This window comes from Nelumbo lutea, chromosome 4 (genome assembly GCF_056320005.1).
Source record: "Nelumbo lutea isolate HS-2025 chromosome 4, American lotus-T2T, whole genome shotgun sequence".
Classification (NCBI taxonomy): Eukaryota; Viridiplantae; Streptophyta; class Magnoliopsida; order Proteales; family Nelumbonaceae; genus Nelumbo; species Nelumbo lutea.
Genome location: NC_142687.1, coordinates 101,065,291 through 101,088,679, shown reverse-complemented (window position 1 = coordinate 101,088,679; position 23,389 = coordinate 101,065,291). Strand labels below are relative to the sequence as shown.

Sequence of the window (23,389 nt, the reverse complement as noted above, 5' to 3'; positions counted from 1 at the left end):
CTGATTTTTAACTGAAATCGTATTTGATCATCATAAAACCGTCACACCAGCTCAAACCCCTTCACAGCCGTGCATCGGAAATATTTACCATGATAATGAATAATACATATAAATACGGAGATATTCTCGATGCACGGCTGGAAAAAAGCTGTGAGGATGGTGTGTCGGTGTGAGAACCAAACTCGAATTCTTTTTACTGTGTTCCGCTTACTAGACGGCAACTTATGATTTATGAACCATTGCGTCATTCCCTTCTTCCATGCACTTGCTCGTATCTGTATCACCGTAGTATATTACGTACGGTTCTATCTCTACCATCAACAACCAGGACACTGGCAAGACAAATCGTAGGAAAAAAAAAGAACAAGAATACATCTAATCCCGAATCCTGGCTTCAAAGATAGGAGAACTCAATTTGTCATGTGTTTCTCACTGAAAATACGAATCTGGACTTACCCGTCTCTCTAATTCAACTTTTGAGGAAATTCTTGTGGAGGTCGCTTTCTAGCTTCTACGAACAAGACCTACCATCGCAGAAGTCTCTCTTTTTCTCGCTCAAAGACGGGAATTTAATGAATTTAATGTGTTTCATCCTGTAAAACGGTTTGGGTGCGCGTCAGAATTCTATACTTTTGATTCCTTGGCTTCAGAAGTTGCCAAGAAAATATGGTTGCTGCAGTGAATTCCCCCTTTCCCCCTTTGGCCAGTTTCCGGTGCTCCTTTCAATCTGCTAGATTTTTGGTTCCCAGCAGAAAGAGATTGGGTTCGTATTTCGGGGAGAGGAAGATTATTTGTGCTTGTTCGGCCCCTCCGAGGAGCTGTAGCGGTGGCTTATCTGCAATCAAGTTCAATGTTGGTTCGCCAAATTTCCATTTACTCTGGAACTTTCAACTTTCGTGTTATCTTTTTTTTTTTTTGATTTTTTTGGCATCTGACATTGCTTCATATTCGTGGGCGATGTGCTGAAATATGTTTTAGCTGAAATTTATGTGGAGAAGATCGTAATAATGACTTTTATGTTAATTATGTTGTTAGGGATCGTCTAAAAAAGATAATATGCGTGCGGTTAGAGAGGTTGAGGATGAGTCGGATGTCCTTATTGAGTGTAGAGATGTTTACAAGTCATTTGGGGACAAGCACATCTTGAGAGGTCTGAGCTTAAAGGTGAATTTGGCTTTTCTTTTTATTGAACATTTATGTTATATATGTTGAATCATGGTGCTGTTTCGTTAAACCAAAATCTAGCACTTCAAGGTCTATTTTCTACAACCCAGTTTCTGTTTCATTAAACTGATTAGCCCATATGTTGAATGATTTTTCATCTGAAGCATTCCGCAAGAATTTGTAAAAAGGAGAAGGCACCATGGAAAAATGGCCTTTCTCTTGTTAGGCTGTGAAGTTGGTAGCCAGTTTATCTATTTGCTGCCAGCTACCCTCCTTGTCTGCGGGGTTTGGATATCTATACTAATGGATGGGAAACGCAAATATCTATTTTAAGTGATTGACCTACCTAACCTTCTTGATATCTCCACATGGGTTCTCTTTTTTATTAGTGTTTTTATATTACTCTCAATCTGGTTACACTAGAAACTAGAAAGTATATATGGTTTACTCTTCAAAGAGCCTAGGGGATTTTGCAGTTTGGGCAAGAAGTAAACCATGCTAAAATACAGATGCATTGCGTTATCTTGGCTGACGTTATTTATTTTAGTTTGCTTATTGGCATTAAGGTTGCAAAGGGGAATTTGACTCAATCTTAGGACTTTAGGATAGAGAACAAAATAAAGCAAGTGCAGGCTCCATGCTGGATGGAACACAAAGTGGATAGTAGGTAAGCTTTTCATTCCCTTGAAAGCTCAATATCACTATTCCCTTCTTTTATGATATTTATCAGATATACCCTATGTTGGGAAGTAAGCTAAAGTTCTTGGTGGGCTTATGGTGGAGGGACATTCCTCCTTGTGCCCTTTATTATAAACCTAATCTGCACTAGAATTCTGTTAGAATTAGGGTTCAAGAAATATTAGAGAGACTAGAAGAAGAAGTAGAAGAAGAAGAGAGGAGAATAAAGAAGAAGAAAATTCTGTTTCGAACTAGAGAACTCAGATCACTCTCTAGTCGGCCAGATTGAATTTATATGTTTCTATCCATAATAACAAAAGACTACTTTGTCCCTACTTAAGTGTGGGACACATCATCTAACAGAAACATTACACATCAGCTTTAAACATAAATATAAAGACTAAAATACCCCTACACAGTCAACACTAACACTCCCTCTCAAGCTAGTGAGTATATATCATATAGTCCTAGCTTGTTACATATGTAATCTACTCTCCCCCGACTCAACCCTTTGATGAACATGCCCATTGATTTTCTGTGTTAACATATGCAGTATTTATCACTCCACTCATCACCTTCTCTCTCACTAAGTGACAGTCAACTTCTATATGCTTGGTTCTCTCATGAAAAACCGGATTAGAAGAGATGTGGACTGCAACTTGGTTGTCACAATAAAGTTTCATTGGAGTGTTAATTGAATATCCCATCTCCTGTAGAAGATTTCTTAGCTACACTAATTCACAAGTGGTATGTGCCATAGCTTTATATTCGGCTTCTGCACTGCTTCTTGCCACAACTGTCCGTTTCTTACTTTTCCATGTTAGCAGATTACCTCCAAGGAAAGTATAATAACCTGTAGTGGATTTTTTGTCAGATATAGAGCTAGCCCAATCAGCATCAGTATATCCCTCTATTTCGAGATTTCCTCCACTCTGATATATCAAGCCACGACCAGGAGCTCCCTTCAAATACCTTATAATCCTTAGAACTGCATTCCAATGTGGAACCTGGGGTTTCTGCATGAATTGACTCACCACACTAACTGCAAATGAAATATCTGGCCGGGTAATGGTTAGGTAATTTAGTTTATACACCAATCGCCTGTACCTTCCAGGATCATCAAACTCTTCACCCATATCACTACTCAACTTGATATTTGATTCCATAGGTGTTTCGGCTGGTTTGGCACCTAATAATCCTGTTTTTTCCAACAAATCAAGAACATATTTTCTCTGGCACAAATTAATACCATGCTTAGACCTTGCTACTTCTATCCCCAAGAAGTATTTTAGTTTGCCAAGGTCCTTTGTTTGAAAGTGTTCCTACAAAAAGATCTTCAACCTATCAATTCCCAATTTATCACTCCCGGTAATGATAATATCATCTACATATACCACCAATAAGATCTTTCCGGCTTGTGAGTCATGACTGAAGGCTAAGTGGTCAACCCGACACTGCTTCATACCAAACTTCTTTACCACTTTACTGAACCTACCAAACCATGCACGAGGAGATTGTTTAAGTCCATAAATGGCCTTCTTTAGTCTGCACACCTTACCATCCTCCTCCTGAGCAACAAACCCCGATGGTTGCTCCATATAGACTTCCTCAAGTTGATCACCATGTAAGAAAGCATTCTTGATGTCAAGCTGAAAGAGAGGCCAATCATACATAGCAACTAGAGATATCACAATACGAACTGAACCAATTTTAGCAACAGGAGAGAACGTCTCTGTGTAGTCAATACCATATGTTTGGGAATACCCTTTGGCAGCCAGTCTAGCTTTTAACCGCTCTGCACTGCCATCGGGTAAATGCTTAATAGTGTATACCCAGTTACAACCGACAATTTGCTTATTAGGAGGAAGTGTGGTTTGATCCCATGTATGACTATGAGTTAAGGTAGAGAGTTCTTCTTTCATTGCATGGTGCCACCCTGGAGAGGCAAGGGCTTCCTGGACATTCATAGGAATGGTAATAGAAGATAACAAAGAGATAAACTGGCGATGGGAAGCAGAAAGATGAGTGATAGAAACATAATTAGAAATAGGATGAAGAGTGCAATTGTGTTTACCTTTCTGCAAGGAAATTGGAAGATCAAGATAAAAAATTGGGGTTGTAGCTGGTGTGGGAACAACTGCTGGATTTGTTGACGGTGATGGAGCTGGAGGAGGAACCGGTACATGTTGTCAATGTGTATTGGGAATTGGGACTCCATCAGGGTAGAACTTTTAGCTGCTGTACAAGGGGTGCAATTTGCAAACCAGTTGGGGGTACAACACCTAATAATCGAGGGGGATTCCAAAGTTTTGGTGGGTTGGTTGAAAAATCCTGAAGAGGCTATGTGGCGTTACAAGAATGAAATGAAGAAATTTAGTTGGTTGACAAGGAATATGTTGGTCACTGTACAGTGGGTGGGGAGATTAGCAAATACTTTGTTAGATGTGTTAGCTAAGCAAGGGGTAAATAGGGAAGAATTATTTTGGGCTCAGTTGTGATTCTTGCTTTTCTTTCCTAGTTTACTTGTAAGGTTCAAGGAGGGGCTGCAGCTCGTGCTTCTCGCTGGGATGATGTATGAACTCACTCTAAATTTGCTTCTGAATTAATAAATTTATTATCATTCATAAAAAAAAGAGGAGGAGGTGGTGAGGAAGAAGAAACATCACTTGACCCTGAGAAAAATAGAGTGGACTCAAAGAAAGTAACATCATCACACACAAAGGAACGTTAGGGGCTAGGGTGATAACACTTATACCCTTTTGGGTCTGGGAATAGCCAAGGAAAATACACTTAATGGATCGTGCATCTAACTTATTTCTTCTCGGTACAAGATTATGAACAAAATAGACACACCAAAAAACCCGAGGAGTAAGGGGAAATGAAGACAAGGTAGGAAACAAAGTGGTGAAGGGAGAATGATCTTTAAGGATGGGCGTGGGCATCCGGTTAATCAAAAAGCAAGATGTAAGCACAACATCACTCCAAAAAGGTTTGGGTACATACATATGGTGCATAAGGGATCAAGCGGTTTTCAAAAGGTGATGGTTCTTTCTCTCAGCTACCCCATTTTGTTGTGGGGTGTAGGTACATGAAGTCTGATGGATAATGCCACGTTGTTCCAAATACTCCTAAAATGGTGTATAAAAGTATTCACGACCATTATCAGAATGGAGACTCTTAATTTGTACACCAAATTGGTGCGAATTTCAGCATAAATTTTTTTGGAAAATGGAAAACAATTCAATCATTTCTTTCATTAGGTAAAGCCATGTCATCATTGAATAATCATCAATAAAAATAACAAAGTATTTATAACCATTGTATGGCATTATTTTATTTGGACCCATACATTTGAATGAACTAAAGAAAAATGTCTCGACATACGATTATCAACCCTAGGACTAAAGGAAACACGATGATGTTTCCCTAATTGACATGACTCACAATCCAAAACAGAAAGATGACTCAACGACAGAACAAGAGACTTCAAAACTTTAAGTGATGGATGACCAAATCTACAATGCCACCGAAGAGGAGAAAGAGATGTCTGAAGGGCTGTTGATGCACTACCACCACCATCAAGATAATACAGTCCACCAACTTCTTGCCCTCCACCAATCTTCATCCTCGTCTTGAGATCCTGAAGAACACAAGAAGAATGGTGAAAAGCGATAGAGCAATTAAGGGACTTGGTCAACTTACTAATAAACATAAGTTTAAAAGGAAACTTGGGAACATACAAAACTGAGGATAAAGATAAAGGGTCTATGTTAACGTTACCAACACCACAAATGGAAGACGTGGAACCATTAGCAAGGGTAACAGAGTGTGATGTTGGGCATTGAGAAAGGGAGGAAAACAAACTTGGACTTCCAGTCATGTGATTGGAGGCTCTAGAGTCAATAATCTAGGGGCTAGGTTTGGATGCCAGACAAGCCATACCTGAGTGTGCAAGAGTGGCTGTATTTTGTTGAGATGTGGCTTGAACAAACTTCTCATACTCATCACGTGGAACACTCATCATCTCCTTCCTGGGAACATCTGTAGATATAGAGGGCATCTGATCAGCTGGATGACCCTCCTGTCTGGAACTACTATAACTGGTCACTGCATGATTTGCCCAAGTTGAGGGTGGGCCATGCAAATCATAACAATAATTGATGGTATGTCCTTCCATACCACAATGCGTACATCTTCTTGGACCAGAACTACGTCCTCTACCACAAACTCCCCTTGAATCTCGACCTCCAATATGTCCACCACCACGACTATACATAGGTCCACCACCACTACTACGACCATACATCGGTCCATTGCTACCATTACGACCAGATTGAGCTCCCCGAGCTCCACCTCTAACACCACGGCCTCCCCCTATTGACACTGCAAAGGCCGACCTGTCAGAGATACTAGAGTTCTCTGTAAGTCTAATAGAGATCTTCCGAAGACGAGCAAACACCTCTTCTAAAGATGGAAGAGCTGACCCTCCTAGTATTTGTGCGCTCACTGGTTCATATTCAGGTTTCGGTCCTACAAAAAATCTGGTCACATCTAGTTGTTCTCTCTGCTGTTGCTGAATTTTAACATCAGAGGTGAGGGGATGGTACACATTCAGCTCATTGCGAAGGCTTCTCATGCTAGCATAGTACTCCTCAAGACTTTGATTACCCTGTTGCAGATTAAAGTATTCCTGATAAAGCTGATACGCTCTAGTTGTGTTGTCTTGTCCCGAATACAGCTTCTTGGCATGGTCCCAAACCTCCTTGGTTGTATCAAGGAACATGAAATTCATATTGATCTTGGGTTCCATACTATTCCATAACCAAGTTATAATCTGTGCATCCTCTTGTTCCTAATCACCATACTCATGAGACTCGGTAAAGGGTTTTTCTTCCCTTATATGCTTCACTTTCTTCTCAACAAGAAAGACCTCTACAGATTTCGCCCAAGGCACGTAGTTTTCCCCATTCAATTTCATAGAAGTCATCTGAACATTCAAGTAGTCGGTGGGAACCACCACACTAGTTTTGTTGTCACTGTTATGTCCCATATCTGATTTTTTTTATCCTAATTCACTTCTCACCACACTGCACACTACACCTTGCACTCAACACCACTTGTTGCTGAAATTATTAATCCCTACCTTGACCAAGCCCCTTGAGGCAAGATCAGAGAAGACTATGCTAGAGTTTTAAATTATTAATCCCTACACACACGAAAAAAGATTTTATAATTTTAATTAATTTTTAAGATATTTTATTAAGATGAATTAATGAACAACATTAGCAAATAGGGGGTTCTCACCAAAATTTTGTGTAGGGATTAAGAATTTAAGACCTCAACATGAACTTTTTGGTCTTTTTTCTTACAAAAAAACATGGACTTGTTTGGGCTTGTCTCATGGGGCTTGGTACAAAGGTGGCTTGTAGAATCAGGAATGCAAAAAATATTTTACATCACAATAGCTATTTTGAAGGAATAAAATTGGGAAAAACAAGAGATTGAGGGTTTTGCATGCTTGAATATGTTTTGTATGCATGATTTACTTTTAAATTTTCATTTGAATATTTTTTTATATGTTGTGTTTATTCATTTTAATTTTGAATAATAGGTTTTTAAAAAAAAAATTAAAATTTGAGTTTATAATTTCAATTATTGTGTTTAATATTTAATTTTCTAATTTTTAATTTTTGGATTTTTACACCTTGCCTTGGGTGCAAATTTTCCCTTGTGCTTTTTTTGTGCCTTACACTTTTAAAACACTGGAACGGGGTTAGATTATATAGAGAATGATTTAGAGGTAACTAAAAGGAAGTCGAAAACAAGGCAAAGGAGGATTTGACAATGGTGGAGTCAGGTGATTATATAGAGAATGATTTAGAGGAGAAATCAGATAATGATGAAGGTGTTGAAGGTTCTATTTTGATGGTGTTGGAGGATGTGGTGGGCAATGCTGTGGAGGTAAGATCTGAGTTTAGCATTGCTGTTCAAAAGGTCCTTTTTGTTGGTAGTAAATGAAAAAGAAAATTTATTAATAGAAGTACATCTAATAGCGATGAGATATCACTATAGAGCATAGCTACAAAGGGGAGCATAACAAAAGAAAGATACATTGAGAAAGAAAAAGGAGAAGAAAACTTAGTCCATATGAAACAAAGAAAAAACAATTAGGCCAGCTGCAAAGTGTTCCAAAATCCAAAACCAAGATCTTCCTTTGTGATTCCTTTGAACTCTGGGAGAATAATGATCCAGTCCATAATTTGTTTGCTGCATAGAAGTGTTATATGTTCCCTTAGCAAGCTTTCTCGTCAAATATTCTTCTATTTCTTTCTTTCCAAAGTTCCCAACAAACCGTGAAAGGAGTGCAGCTGCAAGCAATATTTGCCTTGACATTTCCAGATATCTTAGGCCATTTGGAGAAAAAAACCCAAATGAACTTGGAGAAGAGGCACTCAACAAGAAAATGAAAGACATTCCTCAGCATTCTCACAAAGATCGCATCTGCTAGCTAAGTGAAAGCCTGTCTTGAAGATGATTTGATGTCAATATGCCATCCAATGCCACTAGCCAAGCAAAAACTTCCACCCTTGGGGGAACATGGTTTCCCTAGATGTTCAAAAGGTCCTTCTTGTCGAGAAGGTTATGAATATCAATAGGATGGAATTTCTGTGGGTAATGTTTATGATGATGTGGTGTGGTCTCAAGACTTGTTAGTTTGGTTGAGTATTGAAATGTATAAAATTACCATTGGAAACGTGGGGTGATATGGTTTTGATTAGAGTGGTTAAAAAGTGAAAAACTCCAAGAGTCAGCATTTGGCTTGTTTTAGCAGGGTTTTCTCTTAGCTTGTAAGTGATCTTTGTAGGGCTGGGCCTTATAAAAGTTATGAAAGGGTTTAGAAGAGGAGGGTTGGTAAGGGAAGTATTCATCCCTTTAATCAATACTTTGGAAGCGGGATGCTAAGTCTTGTTGGGTGATATGGTTTTGATTAGAGTGGTTAAAAAGTGAAAAACTCCAAGAGTCAGCATTTGGCTTGTTTTAGCAGGGTTTTCTCTTAGCTTGTAAGTGATCTTTGTAGGGCTGGGCCTTATAAAAGTTATGAAAGGGTTTAGAAGAGGAGGGTTGGTAAGGGAAGTATTCATCCCTTTAATCAATACTTTGAAAGCGGGATGCTAAGTCTTGTTGATGATTGTTCTGATCTATTTCCAAAGGAAAGATTGAGGATATTGAACTATTGGTAAAAGAAAACTTGAAAGGGATGAGTTTTGATGTTGGATATGTTACTTATTTGTATGAATGGTTGGGATGCCTTAGATTCATTGGGTTAACGGAGAAAGCTTGATTCTTGAAGACTCGAGATGGTGGATGTTGAAAAGAGGGCGAGTTAGAAGTAGAATATGAAGATGAGGTAGAGAACATTCATATTGATGAATTTTTTCAAGTATGTAAAGAATTGCGTTTAACAAGGGTAGTTGAAAAGGAAGTGCAAGTTGGCAAAAAATTGGGCTTGATCTTTCTTGGGGGGAGAGGATTTTGCTAGTTCTGTGTAGTTGAGAAGAAAGTGAAAGTAGTAAGCTCTCTAATAATATTTGTATGTAATTGATGGTCTTGGAGAAAATCTTGTAAAAAAAGGTCTTGGAGAAAATGTGAGTGACATATTGGATGTTCAAGGTGAAGGTTTTCCATGATTGGCTTCTTTCTAAGAGATTCTGGTCTCTTTTTAGTAGGTTTCTATGTTAATATATATATTGCAGTGTTAGTGGAAAATTTTTAGTATAATTTCTCAAGTAACATAATTCACCCAATTAAACTAATAATTGAGCTTTTTGATATTTGGGTAAGTTCCATTTAGGAAATCACATAGATGTTTATTTAATTACATCTTTGCTAGGTGCAGAGAAAACCTCTTGATTCCGGCTTAGAAGTACAAATAAGCATAATAAACTAAGTAGAATTTTTCTAGAGATTTTTCCTTTGAAGGTGTATATTGCCTCTTTATTTGAACGAAAACCAACAAATATAAATAAATAATCTTTTTTTTTCTTTGTATAGCAAGCAAATAGGGATCATAATTATCCATATTTCATGAATAGTGCTGTAGGTGTTCTTTAAAATTTAAATAATGATTTTGTGTATTATCATGTTGTGAGGAACCATAATTTGCCAAGTTTTCTAAGCTAGACTGTAGATGGTTTTCTCTCTTGTACAAAGTAATGATTTCTGAGGTCAAAATGAAGTAAGGAACCATAATCAGCCAAGTTTCATAGAAAAGGTTGTAGATGGTTGTCTCTTTGCATATAAAATAGTAATTTTATGGGTTAAGATGGAGTAAGGAACCATAATCATCCAAGTTTCAAAGAAAAAGGCTGTAGATAGTTATCTCCCTTACATGTATTTCAATATGAGACAAAGAAGAAAAGAAAGAAATAAATAAGGGAAGAAAGAAAGGGGTGAGGAGTAGAAGGAATATGGTCCTCCATCTCATGAAGGAGGCTATAGGAATATCATACTTGCGGAGATTCTATAACTTGATGTATCTTATTAGTTTAGTCCTTGTTGTACATTACTTATACTTCTTATTCTTCTTTTCTCTTTCAGCCCTATATGGGCATTCTTGTAATTGTACATATCTTTTAATATATAAGACTCTTTGAGGTGGGGGTCATTCATTCTTGACACCTCTAAGATTATTCTTGTTCTTCTCTCTATTCAGACAAGAGTGTTGACATGGTATCAGAGCGGGTTGTTCTCTGATCTATTTTTTCTTTCTTGTGAAACTCACTAGAAGCAGTAATCCCGTCATATTAGGGCTGTTTTGATCAACCCTTTTCTGTTCAGTCTTCTTTGCGCAATCAGTAGGAGAGATTTCGTTAGATCTCTCTTGTGAGACATTGGTTCGAGGCCAAACTTCAGATTTGGTGTCGCCTAGACTTGATCTACTCTTCCTACAAACATCATCTGATTTGGTGAAGTTTTCGAAGGAGTTCTGATCTTCTTCTTGGGGTGGCAACACTGTACAATTTCCTTTTTGGACTGCAACAGCTTTGGACTTCAGATCTGGTGTCGCCTAGACCTGATCTATTCTACCTACAAACAACATCTGGTTTGGTGAAGTTTTCGAAGGAGTTCTGATCTTCTTGGTGTTGTAACACTGTACAGTTTCCTTTTTTGGACTTCTGGCCTTCTACATCAGCCTGTGATTTGAGTTCTTTCTCTCCAGATTAAAGGGTCCTCTCAAGCTCTTCTTAATCCTACACTAAGTTTCTGGTTTGGAGATTTCTAGGGACCGTTTCGATCAGCACAAGATATCTCCTTATTCTTGAAAAAGACGCTTGCTGTGTTGGTAAATCACAGTTTTCTCTCAATCGGCTGACTCGATCAACTTATAACCCTAGATCTGGTGTCGTCCTAGGGTTTTCTCGCTTCTCATTTATTTGATTCAGACTTCAGATTCATATTTGAAGGGTTTTAGACTTGATAGTCTTAAAACTTGCCTTTTTTGGACTATCATCATGAGTTCTTGATTGCTGAATTTGGTTGTCTCTGATATCCTTGTGCCTGGACTGCTGTTTTCTTGCTGAAATGACCTCCAATAGAGAAGATATTATTCCTATAAAGCTGGAAGGATCAACCTATTGAATTGACACTGTTGTTGTAGCACATGGGAGTAAGAAATCTACTACTGGTGGTGATTCTTTTGTTAAAGGTGATTCTCTGGCATCTATGGTTGAGGAAAACACTCGACAACTGGTAACTTCTGCTATTTCTTCTGCTCTTCCTGCCATTGGCTTACATGGCGAGTTTTCCGGTTATTGTGCTTCTTATTCTCATACTTGGATCATTGACTCCGGAGCTACCAACCACATGACAGGAGCCTACCCTAACCAACCAAGTAACCTTACTAAAACCCATCACAAACATATTGTTACTACCAATGGTGAAAAGTTAAACATCATTGGTAGTAGTGATCTGTCTCTTAAGCTTTCACCCACTGCATCTTTCCCTCTTACCAAGACCCTTCTTCTTGTTCTTAATCTCACTACAAACTTGAATTCTGTTGGCCAATTAATTAATGAAGGTAACATTCTCATCTTCTCTCAGGATAGATGTTTGATTTAGGACAGGGACACTGGAAAGGTGAAAGGGAAGGGGTGCATGTTGGGTCGTCTGTTTGCATTGGAGTTCGAGAAGCCTAAAACAGTAGCATCATCAGTTTATTTTAGTTCCTCCACTTCTAGTTCATTTCTGAGTCATAGAAATAATGTTTGGGACTTATGGCATAAACGTTTGGGTCATTTACATTCTGAAAAATTTAAAATTTTGTTTGATTCAGGCCTTATTAAGAATAAAGTTCCTTGCACACATTTGATACATCTTGTGTTTCTTGTTGCTTAAGTAAGAGTCGTACCTTACCATTTCCTTACATATCTGAGCATGTTACCTCTCCCTTTGAGCTTATACATAGTGATGTCTGGATTGCTTCTGTCCCTTCTCGGCTTGGATAGAAATATTTTGTGTCGTTCATTGATGATTGTACCAGGTACACATGGATATACTTTTTTCGCTACAAGTCTGAGGTGTTCCCAACATTTAAGTTGTTTCATGCTGCGGTGTGGGTTCGGTTTCAATCACAAGTGCGTATTCTCCGTTCGGATTCAGGGGGAGAATACATTGATGGAGATTTTTTATCCTATTTGAAGGACCATGGAATACAAGTGCAACGAAGTTGTCTAGATACTCCTCAGCAGAATGGTGTGGCTGAGTGCAAGAATGGACATATCCTTAGTGTTGTGAGGACATTATTGTAGGAGTCCCATACTCCACCTTCCTTTTGGGTAGAGGCGGCCAGTACAACTGTTTTTTTGATCAACTATATTCATTCCTCTGTCCACAAAGGATTTCTTTGTTATGACCCCTCTATTCGTTGCATTCGTATATCACACAATGTTGTTTTCCTTGAGCACATTTCATTTTTTGTTGGAATTGCTAGATTGTCTGCACCGTCTGTTTCTATTTTGCCAAACTTTGATTCAAAGGATGCTCCACCTCCTTCTGTTGAGAAGGACTTTCTCGTCTTCTCTCGCAAGCGGTTATGTGCTCCAGCCCCTACGCTTGCGACTCTCCTTCCTCTTGGTTTAGATCATCATTCTACCACTGCTCCTATAAGTGATACCTCTACTTCAGACCTCTTTATACTTCTATTCCTCTTCATCGTTCTACTCGTATATCTAGACCTCCTAACCGCTATGGTTTTCCTTTAAACTATAGCTCTTTGTCCGCTGTCCTATCCCCCACAGATGTTCCTTGCTCCTACCAGGAAGCTAATAGTAGCCCTCATTGGAAGGAAGCCATGGATGTAGAATTTCATGCTTTACATGAGAATGACACTTGGGATTTTGTGCTTGCTCCTCCATATGCATCCATTGTTGGGAGTCGTTGGGTTTACGACATTAAGCTGAAGTCTAATGGATCCCTTGATCGATACAAGGCACATTTAGTTGCCCAGGGATATAGTCAGGAGTATGGTATTGACAATGAAGAAACCTTTTCTCCTATTGCAAAGATCCCCATAGTTCGTGTTCTTTTAGCAGTGTCTGCTGCTCAGTCTTGGACCATATGCCAACTTGATGTGAAGAATGCCTTTCTTCATGGTCAATTGAAGGAGACGGTCTACATGAAGCCTCCTCCTGGATACTGCAGTGATCCTTCTTTAGTATGTTGCATCAAAAAATCTCTATATGGTCTAAAACAAGCTCCTCGGGCATGGTTTGAACGCTTTCGCGATGTTGTAGTTGCTGCTGGATATAGCTAGAGTTCTTTTGATCACTCTTTATATGTTAGGCGACGACCTCAGGGTAATACCATTCTCCTACTATATGTTGATGACATGTTGTTGACTTGGAATGATGCTGAAAGCATTCGTGAATTGAAACTATTACTTCATAATTCCTTTCACATGAAGGACTTGGGCCCTCTCACATATTTCCTAGGACTGGAAGTACATCGTAGTGATCGAGGATATTTTGTTTGTTAGCAAAGTATGCCTCTGACCTTGTTAAACTTGCTGGTCTTAATGATGAAAAGCATGTTGATACACCTATGGAGCTAAATCTTAAGCTATCTAAATCTGAAGGTCCATTACTTCCTGATGCTGCCTTATATCGCCAGTTTGTGGGGTCCCTCATTTATCTCACTATGACTTGGCCTGATATTTCTCATGCTGTTCAGGTTGTTAGTTAATTTGTTATTTTGTTTCTTCTCCTCGTCAGCCTCATATGACTGCTGTTCATCGCATCATTCGATATGTTAGAAGCATAACTTCCTAGGGACTGTTCTTCTCCTCCTCCTGTCCTATTCAATTGAGAGCATATGTTGATGCGGATTGGGCTAGTTGTCTAGACACTTAGGTCCACTTCTGGGTGGTGTGTTTTTTTGGGTGATTCACTCATCTCTTGGAAGTGTAAGAGACAACAAACAATCTCCAAGTCTTCCACTGAAGCAGAGTATAGGGCCATGCCTTCGGTTTGCAGTGAGATTGTTTGGTTACAGTCTCTCTTTATGGATCTTGGCATTCAGCTCCCTACTCCTATTCCTCTCTATGTAGACAATACGAGTGCTATCAAGATTGCATCTAACCCTGTCTTCCATGAGAGGACCAAGCACATCGAGGTGGATTTCCACTTTATCCGAGATCTCTTCACTACTGGGTCTATATTGCTTCCTCTTGTAGCATCAGACATGCAGATTGCTGATATCTTCACTAAAGCTATGACTAGAGTTCGTCATCTCTTTCTTATAGACAAACTGATGCTTATGTCTAGGCATCAGTTTGAGGGGGGGGGGTGGAGACTCTATAACTTGATGTATCTTATTACTCTAGTCCTTGTTGTACACTACTTATACTTCTTATTCTTCTTTTTTCTCTTTCAGCCCTATATGGGCATTCTTGTAATTGTACATATCTTTTAATATATAAGAGACTCTTTGAGGTGGGGGTCATTCATTCTTGACACCTCTAAGATTATTCTTGTTCTTCTCTCTATTTAGACAAGAGTGCTAACAATACTAAAGAAGTGTAGGAGGAAAACAAGATTCCCTACCTTCCTCTTCTTCCATTTTTTATGCTCTTCACACCAATCTTCTTTTTTCTCTTCTCACTTGCGTCTTGGTGCTGAGAATCCTGGAGATAGCATAGTATTAGCCAACAGAATGGGGTGATAGGAATAAAAGGAATATGGTCCTCCATCTCATGAGGGAGGCTGTAGGAATATCATAGTGAAGAGGTGGAGGAAAACGTGTTGGGGTGGGGTTTACTGCAAAAGTTAAAATTAAAAGAAAGAATGATAAATTAACAGGAAAGCTTACTCCTATCTTTTCTTCCTTTTTCTTTGATGTTTTTTTTTCTCACTTTCTATATATAAAAAAAAGAATTGAGCACATTTATCCATATCCCTTTTCTTTAATGGATGGATTAGAGTGCCTAAAACCTACCATAATCCATAAATAACCCACTTAGCCATTTATTTTTTTTTTATAAATAACAGTATTTTTTTGATTACTTTTGAAGGGCCACACAACGGGGGGTAGCACATCCCCCAACCCATAACTCCCCCCACTCAGGTGCAGGAGGGATTCAATCCCAAGTCTCCGCTACAACCAGCAGGTGACCTTACCAACCGGCTGGTTGGCACCTTGCCCCACTTAGCCATTTATCATAGTTTGCATTTCCTTTTGGAGTCATTTTTTTTTCAAAATTTATATTTTCATTTTTTTCTTAGGTGAGTGTACTTTTTCTTTCTCCCTATATTTTGTATGAAGGCCATTTTCCAAGAGGTCATTCATACATGTCTTTGTGTTTCCTGTGCTCTTCCATCCAAATTTTGTTTGCAAAAACATGTCAGGATGGATGGGCTTTACTAGTGGTTTAACAAAGGGCCCAAAACCTCAACCCAACTCGGCCTTAATCTCAGGTAATTGGGGTTGGCTATATAGATCCTATCCTGCTTTTATGCTTTACCAAGAGCCATATTTTCTGTCAAATTTTAAGTCCGTAGATCACTTCTTAACACTTCAACTTATATTATTTTTGGTCTTTCCCTTGGTCTTTTAAGAGTGTTCTACTTGCACAAGAATGTTCCTCATTAGTGCAGTCATTGATCATCTGTGCAATTACCAAATCATCTCAGTCAAATTTCTGTCATCTTGTCACCAATTGAGGCTACTCTGGGTCCTCTCCAATGTGCATATTGTTAATCCTATCCCTTCTTGTCTTGCCGTTTGTCCATCTCACCTTCTTCATATCAGCTACACATTAAAGTTACATGTAAGTATGAAGACCTTTCCTCACAAGGTTAGGAAGAAAGACCAGAAGCATCAATGGCTGACCAAGATCTTATCACAAAGAGAAAAAAGATACGGAAATTAACTGAAAGTTTTACAGAGCAGTAGTCCTTCTCTTGCCACCCTCTTGCTAATCTATCGGCTATAGAATCAGGTGACATTGCAATTCAATTGAAGTATTGAACCAGCTATTTTTCTTGTCTGCTGTGATTCAAACCTCTCTAATACAATTGAAGTCTCCATGGACCATTGGATAATGGTTCATCCATCCAACCACCACTAGATAATCATCGTTTACTCCAGTCTCTCTAGTCCCAGGGAGAAGCTTACTGTCAAGCCTAAACACTTGCGGTGGTCTAGTCCTAATATATCATTTAGCTTCATCAGTCCTATATAAAAGGAACCTGAGTCTGCAACACTAGGGAATGTTCTTGTGTAGTGGTTGACTGGTTGTAATGGATGCTAAAATTCAGCTCCCACCATGTATTCAATAAAATCTTAAGAAACACCCTTATGTCCCAAGTTGTACACAAGGAGAAAACTTAGTGTATTGATAAAAAAAAGGTAGAAAACCTATGGGATGCAACCTATGGTATTTCTTTCTTTCTTCTCTCTTATAAATGTCCATTTACTCAATGTTGGAAGCTTGAATGTTACCACATTAGTAATTGCCTATGATTTGCCGACTTATTGATGTAGAAATAAAATGACAGTTTGTTACAGGCCCACGAATAGGATCTCGTCACGGGTCGGTCCACGGGGAAGACCTCCTGTTTTCCCTTGTTCCTCCATTTTCTTGAGGACCTATCTTGGTGCCTTAATGGTGATTTCTTCAAGAGATCACCAACTCTCCTCTACTCTGTCTTGACTGAGAATTTCGATGCCTCTATTGAATATCATTAGCTCCTTTAAATAGGAGATTACAAGAAGATAAATCCCACTTTTAGGAGGACTCCCTACTGATCTATACTACTGAATTTAGATAAGAACACTGAACAGATAAGACTCCCTACTAGATAAGATAGAACTGTATCTAGCTAGATAAGATGAGTACACTGAATTAGATAAGATGAGAACACTGAGTTAATCGCCCATTACTGCTGCTGTCCATTAAACTCTGAATTAATCGCCCATTACTGCTGCTGTCCATCACTGCTGCTGTTAGCGGCTGTAAAAGCATCCACAACACAGTTTTACCTAAATTTATTTTTGAATCTACTTCAATGAAACAGTTTTTGATGTTTTCTGCTGGTTCTTTCTTTCTTTGCCTATTTATCTAGAAATTTTACTCAAGTCGTATGTTGGTTTCCCTTTCTATATGTTCTTATTGTAATCGTATATGCACACACAGATTAGACATGGAGAAGCTGTTGGAATAATTGGGCCTTCTGGCACTGGGAAATCTACGGTTCTAAAGATTATAGCAGGACTGCTTGCTCCTGACAAGGTAACCTTTTGAGGGAGTTAGGGCTAAAGTGTCCTTGGTTAGCATTTGAAAGGTGAAGAATTCTCTTTGCAACAATGTGTTCTTATTTAATATATCTGACTTATTGATCAACTTTGCTAATCCTCTCTTTTCTTTTATTGCAATGCATGCTCTTATTTTTTATTCTTTAACTTGAATTAGAACTATCATAACACCCAAACGACTACAAACACTGATGCAGAAGATGTTGCTAGTATTTTGGTAGCTAGTAATGATATGAAGGCAGTAGGAAGACTTAAACATGTATGAAGTTATACTTGTTTCAACGTAACTTATTGAATTTTAGAACATAATTTATTAAACTGAAACTGTAAGAAGTTATAAAGTTGTGCTTATTTATTAAGCTGAAACCTAGGTGATGGATTTTGATTAAGAAAGTTCTACATCCCATGGTAATTCCTTAATTTTTACATAGCATAATTGACATCTATACTGAAAAAGGCAATGATATTAACAACCATGCCAAAGCATCGGAAAACTTCAAATCTATAAGAGAATGGCATATATTACTTTCAATATCTGATGTAAGGGTCTTACTAATTTAAGATATGGTGGTGGGATTTGTGAGGTGAATGAGGGGCTATGGGCGATGAGAGATGAAGAATATGGATGGAAAAGTAAGTAGAATGCTTGCTTCCCACCAAAGAATAAGGAATTAGAAAGAAAGAAGTGACTTTGTGAAGGAAAGAGTGAAGAGAGGAAAGGAGAAAGTGAAAATGGAGGAAGGGAGGTTTCAGCAGACTGAGGTTCGAAGAAGATCTCTAAGGGTGGAAGCAAAGCAGTTCCTATTTGAAAGTTACAGGGTGAAAGGGAAGAAAGCTTTAAAAATCAGAGAAATTAATATGGCCATGGTGTTGCTGGTAGGGGAAGAAGCATTGGTGTGGTTTCGGACTTTTATGGAAGATGCTGTTCAGGTGAGTAGGAAGTCTGAATACAAAGATTCCATTGAGATTAATGGCAGGAGGTATATAGCAGAAAGAAGGGAGAATCCTAAAGGAAGGTACGTGGTGCTTATGGAATTTTTTGGGGAAGGAAAAAAGCAGATGGTCTGCTTCCCTGAAGGTAAGAAGTGGAATGGCTGGGAAGAAGTTTCAGGGATTTTGAAAGACTTTCATTACATGGGAGGAAGCTAGAGAAGAAAGTAGAAGGGAGCTAGTAGAAGAAACACAGGGGGTTTATGGAGACTCTACAGTGAGGGAGCAGAAGGAGCTGCCAGAAGAGGTAACAGAAATGCAGCTCATGGCTCAAGTAGCAAAGGACTGTTGAATGGTTTGCAACATGCACAAAAATGACTGGGAGTAGAAATTTATGTTACCTTAACAGCCCCACCAAAGGACTGGAGGAGAATTTCTGAAGAGTTACTAAAGAAGCTGAAGTTAAACAGTACTATTATTTTAACCCCCTTTGAAAAGTGTAAGGCCCTTCTAGAGTTAGTAGAAGAGAAAATGGAACTCCAGGCTATATGTTGCCAATTGGAGTCAGCCTCTGTGACTTTTTCAAAATGGACTCCTCATTCTAACTCTAAGGAACTGCATGTGAGGGACAAAATAAATGTTCGAATCTTGGGGCTACCATTTCACGTATGGATTTCAGATGTTTTTGTCTCAATAGCAAATCTGTGCAAAGCAAGGTTAGAGAGCTTTTTTGTTAAAAACCTCCATTCAGCTGCAGTATGTTTGAGTAATGTAAACTTGGAAGATATCCCACGTTCAGTAAGGGTACTGGTTGATGGAACCTTTTACTTAGCCTGGCTAGTTACAGCCATTGAAGCTGAGCTTTGGAGGAAGGGAAGAAGGGAAGAAGATGAGAAGGTAGAAGAAGAATGGTTACGTGGAAGAAGTCAAGTGGATGCAGGAAAGGAGAAAGGAAATTACACTGAAATGGCAAAGCAAAATCTGGGGAGAGGAAAAGGTGAACTAAAAGAGGAAGAAGTTTATAAGGCAAGGAAAGAAAGGGATGAGACACATGGCTGGTCTTATGCTGAGGCGCTGACCAATGGACCTCGACATGTGAAATAATCCCAAACTCAAATTTCAAAAGAAGGGGTGGGTCAGCCAGCTGGTGTATCAGATTTGAACAGTACTGAACCATTAGGGTCAAAGGTTAATAAGCCATCACATAGCACTTTAAGTAATCACGTGATGGGTAATAAGAAAAATGGGCCTGGGCTTTTGAAACATAGGCTGGGTACCTTGAAACATAATTTGGGCCTCAAAGGCTTAGTTGTCAAGGCGACGCCTAGGTGACTAGGCGATTTTTAGAAGTCGCCTCGCCCAATGCCTAGGTGTTTTTGTATTAAGCGCAAGGAAAAGGAGTGTGATAAAAGACCTAATAAAAAGAGAGGATCCTGATGTGGTAACGCTGCAAGAGACCAAATTAACAGAATTGGATTGAAGGTTGATCAGTAGTTTGTGGAGATCGAGAGGAATAAGATGGGTTGAGGCTCCATCTTGGGGAGCTTCAGGGGGTATAATGATCTTGTGGAAGGATTAAGTGCTTGAAGCAATGGAAGAATTGATAGGTAGGTATACCATATCATTAAAATTCAAGAGCGTGGAGGATTGATTCAATGTATTAACTAATGTCTATGGACCAATCTTTGGGTGGGTACTCAACCCCTCAAAGATTGTTTCCCCTCGCTCTATTCCATTTCCCTTCACAAACATGAGCCAATTGCAACTTTTCTCTCGAGCCCGTTAAACCCCTTATCTTTAAACTGGGACTTTGGGTTTCGTAGAGGGTTAAGGGATGGTGAGTCGAATTGTGTTATTGAGCTAATTCATTTACTAGAATCTGTTTGCTTGGACCTCACTTCTTCTGATCAAAGGGTTTGGATTCCTCTTCCAAAAGGTACTTTTACTTGCTCTTCTTTTCTAAAATCCCTCAGTTGTAACCCTATTTCCCAAGGATTCCCTGTCAAAGAAGTCTCGGCGCGACCTATTCCCCTAAAAATTGCTGTATTCTGCTGGGAAGTCTTCTATGGGAAAATCAATACTTTGGAAAATTTACAGAAAAAGAGACCCTCACTTTGTCTTCCCCAAATTGGTGTTCCTTGTGTAAGGCCGAGAATGAGGACTGTTTCCATTTGCTGATCTCCTGTTCCTTTGCTACAACTATATGGAGGTGGAGCCTTTGTTTATTTGGAGGTAGGTGGTCTATGCCTTCTGGTTTAAGCTTGTTATTCAACCCATATGTCTTTGTTTGGCACACTAGAAGAGGTAAGGTCATGTGGAAATGTGTCAGGGCAGCCACTCTGTGGACTCTTTGGGAGGAAAGGAATGCAAGAATTTTCTTAGAGAAGGAAAGAGGGTTAGATGAAATGAGGGATTGTATCCTAACAAGAGCAATCCATTGGCTGAAAACTGTGGATATCTTTGATGACTTCTCCTTTGATGACTTGTGGAGGAATTGGCTAGTAATAGCTAACACTTCAGCAAAGAAGGATAGAATTCTGTCAGAATGGATTCCGCCTTTGGAAGGTGTCATCAAGCTGAATTTTGATGGAAGCAGCCAAGGCAACCCCGGGCCTTCAGGTATAGGGGGTATCCAAAGAAATAAGGACAACAACATAATTTCCCTATTCTCAGGACCAGTGGGAGTGGGGGATTCCACAAGGGCAAAAATCCTTGCTGCAGTACAAGGAATTTAGATCGCCAACTAGCTCGGGGTGGAGCATCTCCTAGTTGAAGGGGACTCTCAGGTGGTAACAAGGTGGCTCCTAAACATGGATACCACCATCTAGGGCTACAAAGATCTCATCAAAAAAGTAAATTGGTTAACCAACAATATGAGAGTTGAGGTAAAATGGGTTAGTAGGTCTGCTAATTCTTTGGCTGATGCTTTAGCCAAACATGGGGTTTATAGGGAAGATCTTTTTTGTGCTTCTATGTAAGTTGTTATTAATTTGGAAATCTGTACTTAACTAGCCCGGAGAGGTTGCAACTCACGCCTTTCCTTGGGGACTTTGTACTATTGTTGCTGATTAATAAAATTATTTCAATTATAAAAAATAAAAGGTGGGAAGGAATCAAATTCCATAAGAAATTGCAAAGATTAAGATCTAAAATAAAGGAGTGGAATAGGGATCATTTTGGAAGGTTAGAAGAAAGGAAACTGACTCTAATTTCCTAGATTGAAGAGTTGGGCAATGTGGAAAGTGAGAGAAATCTCAGTGCGGAAGAGAGGGATTTAAGATGGAAATCAAAGAAAGAATTGGAAGAAGTTCTTAAGAGAGAGGAAATATCTTGGAGACAAAATTCAAGACAAAAATGGATAAAGGAAGGGGAAGGAATACAAAATTCTTTCATGCGATTGCCAATGGAAGAAGGCACAAAAACTTTGTGGCTAGGTTGGAAATCAATGGAGAGCTAATCTCAAATCAGGATGAAATTGCTAGAATCTTTGTGGACCACTTTAAATCCCTTTACAGGAGACCTCTGGAGGAAAGGTTGAGTTTAGAAGGATTGGAGTGGCCTTTACTAGATGAGGAGGTAGCAAATTGGCTGGAAAGAGATTTTGAGGAAGAAGAAATAAGAAAGGCAGTGTTCTCCATGATTAGGTCTAAAGCATCGGGCCCAGATGGATTTACAATGGCTTTCTATCAGGATTGTTGGGAAGTGCCGAAAGATGATTTACTTGAAGTCTCTAAGGAATTCTCAAATACACATATTGTTAGCCCTAGAGTTAATGCAACTTTCTTGGCCTTGATTCCAAAAAAAGGTAATTGCTAAAGTTCTATCATTGAGGATCAAAGTAATTCTCCCTTCTCTCATCAGTCAGTATCAAGGAGCTTTTGTTCAAGGGAGAGAAATAGTTGATCAAATTCTAATAGCCAATGAATGTGTAGAGGAGATGAAGAGATCTAGGAAGGAAGGTTTTGTGTGCAAATTGGACTTAGAAAAGGCCTATGACATGGTGGATTGGGGTTTTTTGAAAGAAGTTTTGCATCAATGGGGGTTCGGGGAGAGATGGTGCAATTGGATGCTTGGGTGTGTACGATCTTGTCATTTTTCTATCCTTGTTAATGGAGTGGTAAAAGACTTCTTCCCCGCTTGTAGAGGGTTAAGGCAAGGTGATCCCCTCCCACCCTTCCTTTTTACTTTAGTGGCAGACAAAGAAGATGATTTTAGGGGTTGGAGAGTGGGTAGAGACAATGTTCCAATTACTCATCTCCAATTTGCAGATGATATCATTATTTTTTGTGAAGGGGGAGACATTAGGAAAGTTGGGAGATTGAAAAATCTAATCAAGAAGTTTGAAAAAGTGTTAGACTCCTCTCTATGGTAGACAAAGAAGATGATTTTAGGGGTTGGAGAGTGGGTAGAGACAATGTTCCACTTATTCATCTCCAATTTGCAGCTGATATCATTATTTTTTGTGAAGGGGGAGACATCAGGAAAGTTGGGAGATTGAAAAATCTAATCAAGAAGTTTGAAAAAGTGTCAATCATGAAAATCAATTTGGACAAGAGTTGCATAGCATGGATTAATATGGAGGGGATGGTTCTACATAGGTTAACAAATTGCTTAGAATGTCATATCACCCCGTGGCCTTTGACCTACTTAGGGCTTCCCCTAGGTGCAAACCCGAAGGAAAGTAGGTTTTGGAACCAGTTATAGAAAGATGTAAAAAGAGATTGGCTGCTCGGAAGAGAAGTTATATCTCTTTGGGAGGTAGTATCACTCTGATAAAATAAACTTTGGCTAACCTACCCATCTACTT

The 23,389-nt window shown here is 39.0% G+C and overlaps 1 protein-coding gene across 1 annotated transcript in view; it reads left to right on the top strand.

Annotated features, from left to right (window-relative positions):
- Window positions 1-224: 224 nt before the first annotated feature.
- The window catches only part of ABCI13 (non-intrinsic ABC protein 11), a 73,917-nt gene continuing 50,752 nt past the window's right edge, over window positions 225-23,389 (top strand). The window contains exons 1-3 of the mRNA XM_088984771.1: window positions 225-852; window positions 1,036-1,164; window positions 17,534-17,629. Of these exons, the coding sequence (XP_088840897.1) occupies window positions 667-852; window positions 1,036-1,164; window positions 17,534-17,629 (411 nt within the window). The 5' untranslated portion in view covers window positions 225-666. The remainder of the gene's footprint in view (window positions 853-1,035; window positions 1,165-17,533; window positions 17,630-23,389) is intronic.